Here is a 16,010-nt window from a genome sequence, read left to right as displayed (position 1 = left end):
ATAAATTTAGAAGTCTGGTGAGATCTATGATATAGCTGTCTGCCTCGGTTCTCAACTGTTGTAGAAAGAAGTGACTAATCTTTAATGCAATATCTACATTGCCCATTATCAGCAACCATTCATCCAATGTTCCAAAGGCACATTCTGTTTACTAATCTGATCATTTTAAAAGGCTAACTGAGAAAACATTGGAGAACCCTTTTGCAATTATGTAAGCACATAATGTTATCTGAAAACTGCTGCCCTGGTTAAAAAAAACAATGCAACTGATCTCAGCTGTTATTCTGTCTATAATGGAGTGGAATGGAAATTTCTAAGTGACCCCAAATTTTTGACCGGTAGTGTACTTCACAGGAAGTTATGAGAGTGGTATTGACTTTCTAATATAACTCTCAGCAAGAAAGCAAATGAGCACATCTCACAAAATGTTGACCTATTCCTTGAACAAAAAAAATACGTGATGACAAATACAGTAGATGATGTCTTGCGTAACAACCACAGCACTGCATTGTTCATCAAATAAAACAAAACATTGTAGTGACTGGTTTGATTGATGAGTTATATTAAATCAGCTCTATATTTAGCATATATCTGTCTGTCTCAAGCTGTAAAAACTAAATTGTATCCTTGCACAGAATTACGGAAAATGTTAAGCTTAAAGAACAAAATTATGCTTTTGAGTTTTTACATATTCATCTTTTGCAGTATATTACAATTACCAACAGAACATTAATATCAAAATTTGTTTCTTGACCAGCTGCATGGTATCTTGACATTTCCTGCAAGCTTTTAAATACTTAATGCACAAAATGCATGGGAGAAAAAAACCCATCTGAAGGTTGTGCAGCATATTAAGCTCAATTTACTTTGACTACACAACTCAATGGGACTAACCTCTCACAAGAACATGGACACTCTGGGAGTCCATCTTGTTGGGTTGGACCATCACCATGCAGTTATACTCGCCAGCGTCCACCTGCTGCACGTTGGTCAGCTTCAGTGTGCCGTTGTTCTCAAATGCTCGCTGTCGGTGGTTGAACGGTAGCAGTGCCGAGTTTTTGTACCACTTTATGGAGTAGTAAGGGTAGCCAATCACACGGCAGTGAACGAACGCATCCCGTCCAGCAATCGCTGTGATGTTTTTCATTGGACGAATGCTGGCGCGGCCTAAGGAGGGACAGAGAATGAGAAAGGATCCTCTTTAAAGACATTCAGTGGCTAGTGCCAACAAATAACTAGGGCTTTATTTTTGGTGTTTTTGTAAATAAAAGTATATTTCTGACTGATGCCATTCCATATTTCTGTAGTATTTAAACAAGAAAAGGTTAACTGCTTGACAAAGAACATAAAACAGAAAAATATTTCTCTGCAGCTTCACATATACCTGCCACCAAAATACTTAGATATATAAAGGAACTGTTGTTTGGAGCTTCTTTGTTTTACCACAAGATAATAGTCTTAACTCTAAGTGGAATGCAGTGAAAGGACGACCAGATTAAAGTGTGCTAACCATCTGAACGAAAACAGAGCATTTAGATAACACTGCACTACTGGTACTTACTGATAACTCTGCTCTTGCTGCTCACCCACATAACAGTAATACATTCTGTGTCTCATAAGATGGAAACAGAGTAATCGCTTTAACATCTAATCTTGAAGAGTTGAATTGGCTGCTTGAGTAATAAACACACGCAGACACAGACACACATGAACACTCACTCACTCACTCATTCACTCACACACAAGCAAATCACAGATAAATCTATTCATGCAAACAGAAGAAATATATTTTTCTTCCGGCTATTTACAAACCAGCTCATTTTGGAACCCAATATCCAGATACGCTTATGTGCAGCAAACCAGGATAATTCATTTGACCTAAAATACAGGCATGTTGGAAGAGCACAGAAACAATTTGGAGAGAAAGAGACGAGGCAACAATAATAAATATTATACAAGCAGTAGAGAAAAAGGAAATAATGCAAAAAAAGAACACAACAGATGGAGCCAAGACCAATGAGTGAAGAACACCCTAAAAGGAAATGTAATTATAATTAAATATTTAATACTAGCACTAAAAATGACTATAAAAAAAGCTAAGAAAAACTAAGTGGGAAAAAAAATCAAATCATCACAAGCGAAGAACCAAAAAAAAAAATCCTAATAAATCCACATTTTTGACAAAAACAACAACCAGTGCTCATGTACTGCAAATACAAAACAGCCAGCTGGACAGAGAGACACAGACAGACATACAGAGACAGACAGGTATGTGTATTGTTGTTCTTGGAGGAGCTGATTTGACAAGCACCTCTTACGTTTATTCGAGCCTGGTGGTACACAACCCCGGCCGAGTTGCTGCACGTGCACCGGTACACCCCGCCGTCCTGCACCTGGGTGTGTGTAACGTTGAGCTGGCTGACGACGTGGCCCTCGTGGGTCTCGTAGTAGCCCAGGTGGTGGTGGCTGTCTTTGATGACGGGGTCTTCGTCCAGTGACCAGGTGCACCTGGGAGGCGGCGTGCCCTTGACATTGCAGACCAGGAAGACGGGCTCGTTTGGATTCACCACCTTCTCACTGAAGGAGGACAGGATCTTTGGAGTACCATCTGCGGTGGGGGACAAGGTGAAACAGGATTGGGGACATGAATACAATGGTGAATAAAAGGGATGTTAAGGTATTAGAAAAGCATTGATTTATGCAGCAAAGGGCCTCTGTATATGGGCGCCCGCTCTACCAACTGAGCCAACCGGGCTCCCTACAGTTTACTTAAAGTTTTAAAGTTAGCCAGTTATAGTGGTGCACTTCTACTTATCCTGCCATACACCTGGCTTACCATCGACCAACCAGGGCCTAGTATCCAAATGCCTACAGTATCTGTATGTATGGTAGTTCACTTTGTAATGAGTGAAATGTTTAGTTACAAGATCAGTTAAAGCCTGTTTAGTTAATCTGACTTTGGCAGTTAGAGATGTGTGAACAGATGTGTTATTTGCTGTCAGGGGTCAATCTTTTGCAACCCTTTTTGTGTCAAATAATAATAATGCAACACAGGGAAAGGAAAAGTCATGACTTTTTGACAAGTCTTTACACCTTTCTTTCATTATGAACAGTGATCCAGGAGCTTTTCTTCCAGACACTGAGAGTGGTTGGTTTTTGAAATGTCTATGTCTGCCTGCTGCTACTCTCTGATAATCTAGATCTGTTCCACATGATTATAGATTATCAATATCTTCTTTTTGCAGCTCCCTGGCCACAGGAGACAGTTGCCTGAGCAACGCTGCCAAGGTAAGAAATTGGATTCTGGAGTGTGTGTGCATGTATATTTTTGTATGCATTTGTGAAGTCTGGGATGATCCTTCTAATGGGGGCCTATAGCAGAGAGTCACAGCAGGATGCCATTAACACATAAACCCTATATTGATCTCCAAGGTCTAAATCTGTTTCTAGTAACTCACTGATTATGCATAAGACAGCTGCTGCAGTGTGGCTTTTGGTCAGCAGTTGTGTGAATGGTCCACCCTAAAAACCACATGCACACATTTTACCTTCAAGAATGACTTGCACAAAGTCCTGTGCAGACATCTTGCCCTTCCTGGCGAAGCACTGGTAGGCTCCACCGTCGCTCTTCGACATCCCCTCCATGATGAGGTTCTCCCGGTTGAGCCCAGTGAAACGGACATTGTTGCCAGGGTAGATGATCTCTCCGTTGCGGTACCATGAAAGCTCATACTCATCTGAACCGCTCACGCTACAAGACAGAGACACCTTGCTACCCACACTGCCTTTCACCTTCCGAGGGCTCACCACTGCCTTCAAGGGCTCTAAGCACACAAAAAATAAGAGACATTTTGCCTCTTTAAAGGAGCATTCAAAGATTCATTTGTGTTTTAATGACAGTAAGATTGATAGGAAGACAGTAGGGCAGATAGTGGAGAAAGGTCAGGTTAGATTTGAGCAGCATGACTACATAATATTTCAGAGGAAAAGGTTGTAACCAACTAGCCTGGTCCTACCACACTCTCGTACATTTCATTTGTACAGAGAGTCTGGCCTCTCTCCATTGACAAGTGTTAACTTCCTTGAAGGCGGGTACTCTGGAGGGGTGCAAGATATATCGACTCAATATCGTTATAGCGATATCACGTTGTGCGATATTATACCAAAAGTCTCGCGATAATTACGTGATATTTTGTTTGCGTTGCATCCCGCCCGACATGTACCCAAAGAGTATAGAAGCAACAAGAGGTGAAACTCAATAGAACGTTGTGTTACATTCAGTCCAAATGGCGGAGCTGTAGTTCCATTGCAAGCTGCAGCACAACGTTCTATTGAGTTTCGCCTCTTGTCACGTCTATACTCTTTGATGCACCTCTCGAAAAATACACAAGCCTTGGTAGCGTTGTATCTGGTTCTCCTTCTCCATACACAACATGAAATCAAGGAGAGGGTTAACTTTTCCTGCTCCAGATTTCCCACCGTGGTCAGAAAGAACACGGGAGACACTTTGTTTCTCTCACTAAGACTCTAGAGCCGCTACTCACTCCAAAGAAAATCGCCGTCACTCTCTCACTTCTTCCTCGCTCTACCACACACACACACCAGAGCACGTATAAACATACAACACAAAAGTAAGAAAATGAGTGTTGCTCTGGGAGACGACGAAATAACGAAAGAAACTTTAGAGGCCAAAAGTAACCCTACAGTCACATTAGCTACAAAAGAGAGCGACATGCACTCGCTTGTGGGCGCTCCTGTGCCTAGCCTACCCCTGGTTGCTTGGCAACAGTAAACCGAAATTCTCCGGTGCTACCTTAAACCACGTCTTAAAAGTTACTTCAGAGGTATTGTTAAGTCACAAGAACGATGTTTTTGGATTTAAAAGTATTTATTTCTCGATAAAAGTAACACAATATATGAGATTAAATGCCAAACATATCAGATATATACATAAATACGATGTCCTGAATCATTTTCCGCCATCTTGAATTATTTTCTTCGACTCGAGCCACTGACATACGTCACGCTGCCCTCACGCTGCCTCCACTCTGATTGGCAGTCGCTCGTGGCCAAACGGCCACTCCCATTGAAAATGAATGGTAGCCTGTCGCTTTGTCTCTGTCTCTTGTAGCTAATGTGACTGTAGGGTAATGCCTCCTTCTCAGTAGCTTAGAAATACTTTGGCTTTAAGCCAACAGATGTGCATTGCATTGTTTTTTATACTGTAGTGTATATACAACCAGTACAACATGTCCTGTTCTATAGACATGCTCTTTATTTATTTATTTTATACTGTCCAACCAGTAAAACATGTCCTGTTCTGTAGACACATGTTGTACCAGTCCAATATGTCAGTTGAAATAAAGCTTGTGTTGTAATTGTTTTATTTGTTATAAATCTATTTTGATGTGTTTTACCATAACTTTGGTAATTTTACATATGTTTAAAAATATCAAAATTAATATCGATATCGCAATATTCATTATCGATATCGCAATATCACATTTTTTCAATACTGTGCACCCCTAGTACTCTGTTGAAGTTTAAATCTATTGGATCTGCCCAGAGCCACTCTGGTTATCTGCCATAACCAATCTTTAACGTTTGGTCGTGACGTATGTCATGCGCATGTGCAACAAGAGGGGAGACCGACAACAACTATCGGCTTATATTTAGCATTAGCATCGTTAGCGTTAGCCTTAGCCAACTCCTTCACCACTAACGGAGCGAGCTGGAAAATCTAACTTTTTCCGAACCCCGTGGGGAGGAGGGCCACAACATCATGGCCACCAACACAACTCAGCAAAGATTGTTCTTGCTCGGGCTTTGCCACAACGGACCGAATGGCTTTGCTCGCATCTTTCTAGTGCACGTCCTCAACGTCATCGTTCTCAGCCACTCCCTCTGTTTACTGATTGGACTGCCAAATATTTGACCAGAGAAAACCCAAGAATATATCACAAACCCAGACAGAGAAAATGAAAATTGAGCGGAAGTACGTAGGAGGGCGGAGCCAGGCTAGTAACCAACAACAATTGTAAAGATTTAACACATTCGTTTTGGATAAATTAACAATTTAGTCTAAAAAGTATTGACAAATGCCCCAACAGTCCAAAACTCAAGTATTTTCAATTTTTTTATTATATAAAGAGAGAGAAGAAGCAAATCAGTTAATGTCTTGCATCTTTGCTTGATAAACAACTTAAATGATAAAAAATTGTTTGTTGATCAATTTATCAATTATCCAACTAATTATTTCAGCTGTAGTTTAAACGGGTAACATCCCCTCCTTTTAAACAAAAAGTCTTACGTTTGACATAAAGGCGCCCCATGACCTCAGAGTTGCCATAACTGTTCCACACTTCACACACGTACGTCCCAGAGTCACTGGGCTGTGTGCTTTCTATCAGCAACCCTGTGATGGTTTGGCGGAAGCGACTGTCAGGCTCCAAAGGGCTGTTGTCCTTCAGCCAGCGGTATTTGGGCGTTGGGTAGCCTGAAGCCTTACAGGGCAGCTCCACCCGATGATTAATCATCACCTCTCGGTGGTCAAAGCCATCCAAGATGCCTGGCTCAGCATTGGTGGTGTCTGGAAGGAGCAGAGAATTTAGTGTTAATTAGTGGTGAGCGTTGCCAGGCGCTTGAAAGTGTAATCCAATATTGATTCTTGGGATCAAGATCCAGTTCTATATATTGTATATTTTGTTATGTGAGGAAAAGAAGAGAGAAACAGTGTGTTGCTAAAATTGCCCCCCACAAACAAAACAGAGACATGGCTTTGCTCCTTTTTTATCCATTTATCCATCTACATGCTAAATACAAAACATTTTAAATGGCCCTCATTTATCAAACTATGCTACAATATACAGCTGAACCTACATCACAGTACAGCAGCATTTCAATGGTTGTTGACTTGTTACTGACTGGCCTGAAGTAGGGCTGCATATAGTAATTCATTGTTGACCTTAGAGTAAATCGGCCTGCATGACAGGATTGGACTGTAAACTCTATTCCAGCCAATTCACTGGTCTTGCGTTACAGGCCTGCAAATCAATCAAAATGTCTGCGGAGGACCCATAATTCATATGGGAAAACGTTTTTACAGTGGAAATCATTTTTGATGTCTGCAGTTTTATAATGCCAAATCCAACTTGAAAGTGTAAGTTTATGTAAGGTTAATATTTGGCATTATCTACAGGAAGTATCCAATAAAATATATACATGTGTATTTGTCCTGCATGTATGGTCTTTGCAATGAAATTGATTCCAGTTTGAATGCAATACTGACCTGACACAATGAGACGCGCGCTGTTGCTCTGACGAGTCTCACCGGTGTAGCGGTGGCGTGTGGTGCAGCGATAGTTATTCAACCCATCCTCAGGCAGGACGTCCAGAATATACAAGGCTCCTGTGGATGTGATGAGATATCTTTGTCCTGGAAAAGATAGAAAAAAGAAACACATGAAAGGCAACAGTTGTGTGGTTGTTATGTAGGATCAAAACATATTTTACAGTATAAAGAATTTAATCACTCCGCCACAACAGGATTTCTTTCTCCAAAGGGTGTTTGTAGAGTGCACTACAAATCTGTGGGAGTATGAATCTCACAGCACACAACACCTGATTGTGGTAAAATCACCTAGACGACAGAACACAAAATGTATCCATAAAAAAGAAACGCAGAAACTGTATTCATGAAATCAGATCTGCATATAAAATCTTCGCCCTTTAACAGATTTTATTTTCTTGTCTATGACTTCTGCCGTTGCAGTAACCTCACTGGCGCCAATGTCTGGTACAGAGAGACAATCCCTCCTTGGCTGTCACAGCCAGTTCAGTATGTAGGGTAATGTTATGTTAATTCTGCAGATCAAACCAGGATGAGTGGGGTTGTCAACATCCATAAGGAAAGAAACCTTCCTCTCTGCCATCACATGAATGCCCACATTCCCATGGGAGCAGATTGATGTCAAAACTGATCGAAAAAGCAATTTACAGGAGATTGTCTTCACTGCACAGTAGTGGGCATGCTAAGACAGAGGCAGCTTAGGGAGCCTTTCAGGCCCGAGGAGAAACAGCCCTGTAACAGCTACAGCTAATGTTAACAGGGTCCAGAAGAAAAACATACACAGAAAATACTTAATACATTTTTTAAAAAAAAAGCCTACATCACCGTTGCATCTCTAACTTCTAATACAAAATGGGGAGTGGAAAAAAATACAGAGCAAAAATATTTACAATAATATTTGAAAGCTTTAAATAACCTGTGTATAAGCGAATAAAAGATTAAAAAACGGGAAGACTTGGATGTGACAATAGTTTGTAAGGTGACATGTTTCATGTGGGATTATTTCCTGAAGGAGGTTTCTATTTCTTCCTGCTTGTGTGAATTGATTGACAGTAAGCAGGGCGTATCGTAATGTGCACATTAATATGAAAACTTGGCATTATGACATTACGATTAACAGGGAAACTTAAACAAAAACAAATCAAGACGTTGTGTTCACTGTGATGGATTATCAAGCTCTGGCAATTCATGTATGTGGAAGTTGTTTTTTATACTGTGCAAGAATGAATGGCAGCAAATGTTTTGCTATGAAGGTCTTACAATATACCTGTACATCTAACTACTTGGACTGTGCATGAAGATAATTAAGAAGATGGCACCAACACTGGTATAGTCTTGGGTGACTCTGATGCAGGTTACATTTTTGACAGAAATTATTTCTGCATATTTGATTTTGATTGCACCCTGTGCCTGAAGGCAGTCATATCAGCAATTTATCCAAAAGTATAACGAACTGGGGCTGTGTTGCAGCAGCTAAAGCAGATTAACAGTGTGTAATTCATTTAAGTTGAACAAAGGGAGCAGTGGGTTGTCTTGTGATTTTTCTCTAAAACAGAGACAGTTAACATGCAAGATGTGTTTTTTAGATTTAGGATTAAAAAAGGAAGTAGTCTGTCGAACAAAAGCAAAAAAACAAAAAAACAAACAAAGGTTCTGAATTACACATATTTCTGCTTATTTATGGTGTAGTTAGAATATTTATTATTAAGCTTTTAGTCAAAATGGCCTCTCAAATAGACATGTCAAGATCCTATGAAAAATGCATGGACAAGCAGATGCAGAAGTTTCTCTTTTCTGTGCGGGTTAACAAATAAGATGCCACCTCCTTTAGTTCACGTAACCCCATCCCCTATAGATCAGAGAGAAAACAGCTGTTATAAATGCAGTATTTCTCCTACATGTCACGCTGCAGTGCTGTGTTAAGTTGCAGTGTTACCAGAGAAAATAACGGCACAGTCCAAACCAGTTAACTCAACAAGTATTAATGAGAAAGAACCTAAATGTAATTTTCTTTAAACATTAGATTTTACACTAATGTTAACATCAAACCGCTACATGTTTTAATATTCCACTTGAGACTAATATGTATAAAAGAAGCAAAGCATGCATAATATGCTTACATTTCATATGCATTTTTGATGTTTATACATGCAAAGAAAAATCAACCGTGGGGTTAAGCAAACAGGGGGAATACAGAGAGAGGCGGGAGAAAAAGAAAAAACTGCACAGCTATTGTAAGCGTTGACCTAGATAAAACCGACAGCAGATTCCACAGATTTGATGTCCTGAAGGGGTTTCACTGGTTTACATACAGGGCTGTTAAATGGGCAACCAGCAAGTGGAATCTATAAAGAAAGGGAGGGAGGGAGAGAAGGAGGGAGGGTGTGACAGTGTAGTGTGTACATGTATGTGTGTGTGTGCAGATGCCGGCAGCCATGCATGCATGCCAGTGTGCAAGACATTGGTGGGAGGAAATCTTCGCAGAGGTTGAGGGGGCCAGATGTAGAAAAAGAAAGCATTGCTGTTTATGATCATCGCCTTTGCTTTTTTCTTCACTGGTTCTGTACACATCTGTAGCTACAACAGTAGAGGGAGAGATCATTTGTTTTCTTTTTTGTATAGCTTTGTATTTCAGTATTTCTTATTAATGCTTCTTATATTGTTATTAATTACTTTTTGTTACTGATCGCATGTGGCAGTGATCAGTACCATAAGCAATACAAAAAATAGAAATAGCTTACTAATAAATAACACTATATTGGTAAAAGGTGAAAACCCTGAAAAATATGGATTATCAAGCAGCAACAAAAACAAAATTGAGACATCTCGTCCAAAGCTGTCCACTCCACACATACTGCCTCTTTTTTCCTTTTTTCTCTCCTCTCTTCTGGCTTCTCCATTTTGATTCTGTACTGGTCCTCTGAAATCTCGCTGTGGAATCCATCTTGAGTGAGACAAAATGGTATTTCACTCCAGCCGCTGTGAGCTGCTGCAATTTTCTCTTCAAGCACCTCTATGCTCTTGCAATGCCTTTTTAAGACGTCAGAGCTCAGTTATTGTGTTATGATAGAATGAAGTGCAGGCAGAGGGGATGCTACAGTACGGAGGGGATTCAAAATAAGAGCTATTGTACTGAATTGTATTTTATTGTATTTCTTCTCGGCGACCTGCTACCTTTAATTCCACTGCTTAAACTGTCTTTAACTCGCTCACTGCCTCAGCATTTACGAGTAATTGCTGTCCATAATGCCAGTATATCAAGTAAGAAACTATGCAGAATAGTAAGAATGGTAAACTGGTAGTGTACTGCAGTGTAGTGTATAAACTGCCATGGATTAATTAAGGCAGTAATTGAGGCCTCAGTTCCCAGATGCATTAAACATCCTCTGGACAGAGATTTCTGTGTTATTGTCAGAAAGTGGAGCCCATCCCTCCATTCATTCACAGGCACTGCTACTGTAAAGTGAAAAAGTGCTCCATTCGGCCACACACACTTTATCTAATCATCCCCACTTTGCCAGAGACAGAATCTAATACGAACAGCGGGCTCTCACTCTCAGCAGGCTAAATAAGCCTTGACGTACAGATGAGCTAGTGTCACAGCATCCTCACTGCCAACAGACGCTCTGAAGTCGCTGTAATTTAAATGAGAGCCAAGGTGGTCACATCTTAGCTGATAATCTGTATTGGACGAGAGTGAATTACAGTGCATAAACTGCCATTGTTTTTATTCCAATCGTCAGTGCAAAATTAACATCTTTAGTCAAATCTGGTTGCAAGTGGTTCATATTTGTGGCATGTTACTAATAATAAACCTATTTTTAGGGCCTTATCGAAACTGAAAGAATTATTATTTTGCGCAATGTATCGCCTTTTTGGGGACCTTCCCATACTCAAAAACTTACGAAACTTTGCACATGCATCAGACCTGGTGAAAATGTTTATATTTTTAGGGTTTAGGTTTTTCTTTAAACCAATCACAATCGTCATGGGCTAAGCTCCGCACGGAGCCGCTGTAAAATAGTTGTGCGAGAGAAAACTCAGATTGGACAGAGAGTCTAGCTAGCTGTCTCAATTTACCATGCAGAGATCTGAGGAGCAGTTAACCATAGTCCTCATAAATCCACTGGAGTTTAAAATTCCAACACAAAGAAAGCGGAAGGAAACGGACATCGGCGAAAAGACATACATCCGGCAGAATTTCCTGCGGCACCGGAGCAATCCCGGAAGTGGAACGTCAAAGATATAGACTACACGTAGAAAACTGGTACGCATATGTAGCATGTCAAGACCTACAAAAAAGCTCATTGAAGTCATACCCTAAACAGAAAAGTCGGCCATTTTGAATTGAAATTTGGAAAAATTTCCACGTGTCGTACTTTAACGAGCTCCTCCTAGAGATTTCATCCAATCGACCTCAAATTTGGTCTTTTCCCATCTTAAGACCTTAAAGATGAAAAGACTTTGGCCATAGCACCCCCTGCTGGCAACAGGAAATCAGCCTTATATGACAAACATCATCCGATTCACATGAAACTTATGATGTGTTGTATACATGTGATATTGAGCCGCCTCCTATAGTCTAACCACGCCCCAGTACTTAGGCCACGCCCCCGTCATACCTTTTGAACCGTTTAAGGTACAGTCTTGTATGAGGTATCATTGAACTCAGCAGAGAGTTCCTTTTTTATTGATGATGGTTTGCCATATCCCTTTCATAACTAATGACCCGTTTCTCGTATACTCTTGTGTGGGGTATCATTTAACTCAGCAGATAGTTCCTTTTTCATTGGTGATGGTTTGCCTTGCCCCCTATACTTGGTACTTGGTGGTCTTGCAGCTTTAATTTGCATCTGAAATTGTGTGTGGTGCTGATGATCTGCTGGCATAGTGAATCTGAAAATGGTTTAAAATACTGTAGATGCTATGAGGCTGTTAGGCTGAATGCAATGTTAAAATTCTGGTTTTTAGCAGTTATAATGTTTGTCATGTTCAACATCTTAGTTTAGCATGTTAGCATGCTAATATTTGTCAATTAGCACTAAAAAACACAAAGTACAGCTGAGGGTGATGGGATGCCCTTAGTGTTACAGGTATTCAGTCATCATTCAGCTTGATTAATTTAAAAGCTTGATCAGATGATGGCAAGTGAAAAGTCAGGAGATCACCAAAGTTATTCAAATACATCCTGAGGGAAAAATCATTGTCCGAACTAATTTTTTTGGAGTTTCCAATAGTTGTTCAGACATTTCACTCGAAACTACAAATGTGAACTTGAACACAAGAGGAAAAGTCATAGGATTTATCATCTGGGAATCATAAACTTGCGCCAATCCATCCAGTAGATGTTGAGACATTTCACAAGATAAGTGCAAAAGCTGCATTATTCAACAAGATGAACTTTCTTAGATGGATTATACTTCAAACACAGACCATATTTTGTTCATTTTAGGCAACACTGATATTACACTAAATATCATATGTGAGTACAGTTTGAATGCAGTAGGTTGAAAATGTTTAGTGCAGAGAGAAATCTATTGGAGTAGAGTTGGTGAGTCAGAGTTGTTGTTGTTTAAAGAGGAAGGTGGGACTGGCTCTCAGTACACAGTGAGTCAGACAGTGAGGAGGGACCCAGTTCTAGTTGGGTCAGCAGAGACAGAGAGAAGATAAATGGGCTTATGAATGTGCTAGGTCTGTCTGGTAACTTCTCTGGCCCACTTCAACTCTCCTGAGTCACTTCAGACATTAAGTTAAAATTAAAAACAGATTGCTGTCTATCATGGTATTACTGCACACTGCATCTGTTTAAAAGATACATAACCTTTTATTTTAGCTCAAATATTGCTTAAAACTGCTATTCCTGATAATTGTGTGCTGTTAACCTGGATACAGAGGATTAATTCTGCAGTGGTGGGCCCTCACAGAACAATACTACCATGAAGTGTTTTTATCGTCTATCTTCTTATCAGAGGTGGGAATACAATTCTTGGGTACTAAAAAAACATTAAAGAGGAAACACTGCATTGACTCCTGTGGTGGTAATGTCAAAGGAGTGAACGATGTGTTCTTAGATTAATTTCTGCCTGCTCAGAGTCGGGGGTACGTTGCATCGCGAAACAGGGCGCACGGGGCCAGACGTCGGATCACAGCTTTATTCTGAGCTGATTGAGGTCAGATCGCAGGACTGACCTCGCCACTGCAGAGCTCTTCAGGGCTGCATGGATGCATGCAAAGAAACTGAAATGAGTATATGACTATTCTGCAGACCAAACCATGAAATACCTATTGTTCATGTGTCTGTCCAACTATTTAGATTTACCATTATAATCAACAGCCATTTTAATGACTCTTATGCACTGTTGAAGAAACTACTGTATATCACACTGAACTAAAGCCTAAACCTGACAGTGTACTGTAGGCGAGCTACTGCACATAGCAGACCATTGGGTGAATGCAGACACTGTGGCTCTCTCTCGGATCCATTTAATTAACATGATGACTCTGGAATCAATAAGATACATGCTAATGGTCAAACTACTGCAACACTCTTTAAATCAATGTATACAACCCTCTCTGATGCCACAGTACAGTAATGGAAAAATAACATAATACTTAACACCAGGAGAAAGAAGCAGCTTGTGAAAAAAAATTACATTTTTGGTGAAAGGGTGCTACAGTTTAATGTTTATGTCACATTACAGTACGCATTTGCCGTATTTTTGGTAGCTTGAGAGAAGTGTACAACGCACTTCAATTAATAAAGGGAAACTGGACTCTGGGGGTACTGTGGGTACCAAAGTATTTTCTGTAATTCATAGTGCGCATCTAAAAATGTGTTCAATGTAAGTGAGATTAAAGAAACACAGAGACACAATGTCTTGCCCTTTCACTACCACAGGATAAATGATCTGACAGGAAAACAGTGAAAACATCTTTAACGACTGCTTTTTAAACTTTTTTTCAGTTTTTGTACAGATTAAATAAACAAGATACAACGTCTTAATTTGTGAAGTTTAGAGATGCTGGTTGGCAGATCTTGTCACTTTTGAAAAGAGCCAGGCTAGCTGTTTCCCCGTTTCAAGTCTTAGAGCCAGACTAAGGTAACCGGCTAGTACATTGAATGGACAAACATGAAATATCAATCTTCTCATCTAACTCAACACTAGAAAGCGAATTACCATATTTCCAGAAATTGTCAAACTATTAGTTATAAGACAGTTAAACACCGTCAGTGCTGTATTGTGACCACTGATGTTTACGACTCAGTGTATTATTTGCTTCCTCGTGATTGCATTGATTGCATTCTCCGCTAGCTATCAGTAAGTGTGTGGATATGTAAGGATGGGCCATAATTCCTGGTCACAGGTGTAAGCACTGGGTAACTTGTAGAGGTGTAATCTGAGCAGCTAAAATGTAAAATTAGGAAATGTGTTGTGGAGAGTGAGTCATTTTGTAGGAAAAATGCCTTTAGCATGGCTGATCTGTTGGAGACGCTCTGGATCTGAAGCAAATGTGGTCTGTGATCCTTTTGTTTCTGTGTCACAGCCAAACAATATGAATGTTCAACATTGCTGTCAAGTAGGCAGTTTGTCATTTCTAAACTTTCAAGATAGTTCTAATAACTTGGTGGGAAAAACAATGAAAATGGATTTTGCATGAAATTGTAAGTGGTGAGAAAATCATGAAAAACAGTGAGTGAACAGTGAATTTGTCTTGAGGCAGGAAATCGGAAGAAAAAAAATCAATCCTACATAATATAGCTTATGAGTAAGCAGTTAAAATATAAAGTTACTTTTATCGTGCCATCATCTGGCTGATCAGTGTGACTTAAACATCACATTTGAGATGGTATAGAATAAACAATATGGTGCAGACTGGACAACAACAAATGCAGATTAGCTTTCAAATATGATAACCAGGTCAAATAAGAAAAGCCTTCAGCACCTGTAAATGTCACCTATAAAAATGTCTTTCTCTCAGTGCACCTGCTGTGTGAATAGATTTTAGGAATACAAGTAAATGACAGAGCTGCCATTGAAGCCTCAGTGAAGAAGGCATCCTTGGTTCAGTGAAAGTTTTGGCATCAGAGACTCTGTCTCTTATTCAGAATCAAAAACCTCTGTGTTCCTGTTTGGCTCATTCTACTTCCTCTCCTGCTTCTTCTCTCTCCAATACTTGGTCGCTCTCTTTCTCCCCCTTTCTGTCTCTTCCTCTGTGTCCTGAATGCTAAAACAGAGGTTGGCTGTGTCAGAACACTGCAATGAAATCCTGCAGTCGCAAACGCCCATTTCGAGTAAACACCTCACTTTACTTAGACATTAACCAAAAAAGATATATTTCACCTTTGTTAAACATTTAGTTTTATAATATAAAATCTTATATTTATTATAATAGATTTATTAAAAAATAGAAAGATAATGATATGCTGAGACTTTTAGATTTTAGGGATATGTTACTGCTGCCATTGGAGGCTCTTTGGATCAATAACAGAGAATAAGAGAAGTTTTTTTTATTGTATCTTGCCCTGAAAACATGCCTGTGTTTGAATCTCTAAATCTACCCATTCAATTATATGACTAAGAGTCACTGAAGCGCCAACAACAAATGTGCATTTAAGTATAATGATGTGTTTTGTCATTGCTTCGCACCCCTTGTGCCATTA

At 39.8% G+C, this 16,010-nt stretch overlaps 1 protein-coding gene across 4 annotated transcripts in view; it reads right to left on the bottom strand.

Moving 5' to 3' along the window:
• The window catches only part of LOC144513061 (cell adhesion molecule DSCAM-like), a 103,487-nt gene that overhangs the window by 36,796 nt on the left and 50,681 nt on the right, over positions 1-16,010 (bottom strand). For all 4 annotated transcript variants that reach the window (XM_078244129.1, XM_078244139.1, XM_078244143.1 and 1 more), the window contains exons 2-6: positions 7,289-7,435; positions 6,311-6,589; positions 3,549-3,824; positions 2,312-2,608; positions 895-1,167 (exon numbers count right to left, since the gene is read on the bottom strand). In XM_078244129.1, the coding sequence (XP_078100255.1) occupies positions 895-1,167; positions 2,312-2,608; positions 3,549-3,824; positions 6,311-6,589; positions 7,289-7,435 (1,272 nt within the window). The remainder of the gene's footprint in view (positions 1-894; positions 1,168-2,311; positions 2,609-3,548; positions 3,825-6,310; positions 6,590-7,288; positions 7,436-16,010) is intronic.

The sequence above is a fragment of the Sander vitreus genome, chromosome 3 (genome assembly GCF_031162955.1).
Source record: "Sander vitreus isolate 19-12246 chromosome 3, sanVit1, whole genome shotgun sequence".
NCBI classification, from domain to species: Eukaryota; Metazoa; Chordata; class Actinopteri; order Perciformes; family Percidae; genus Sander; species Sander vitreus.
Note: the sequence above shows the minus strand (reverse complement) of the source record. Positions and strands in the feature narration are given on the sequence as shown.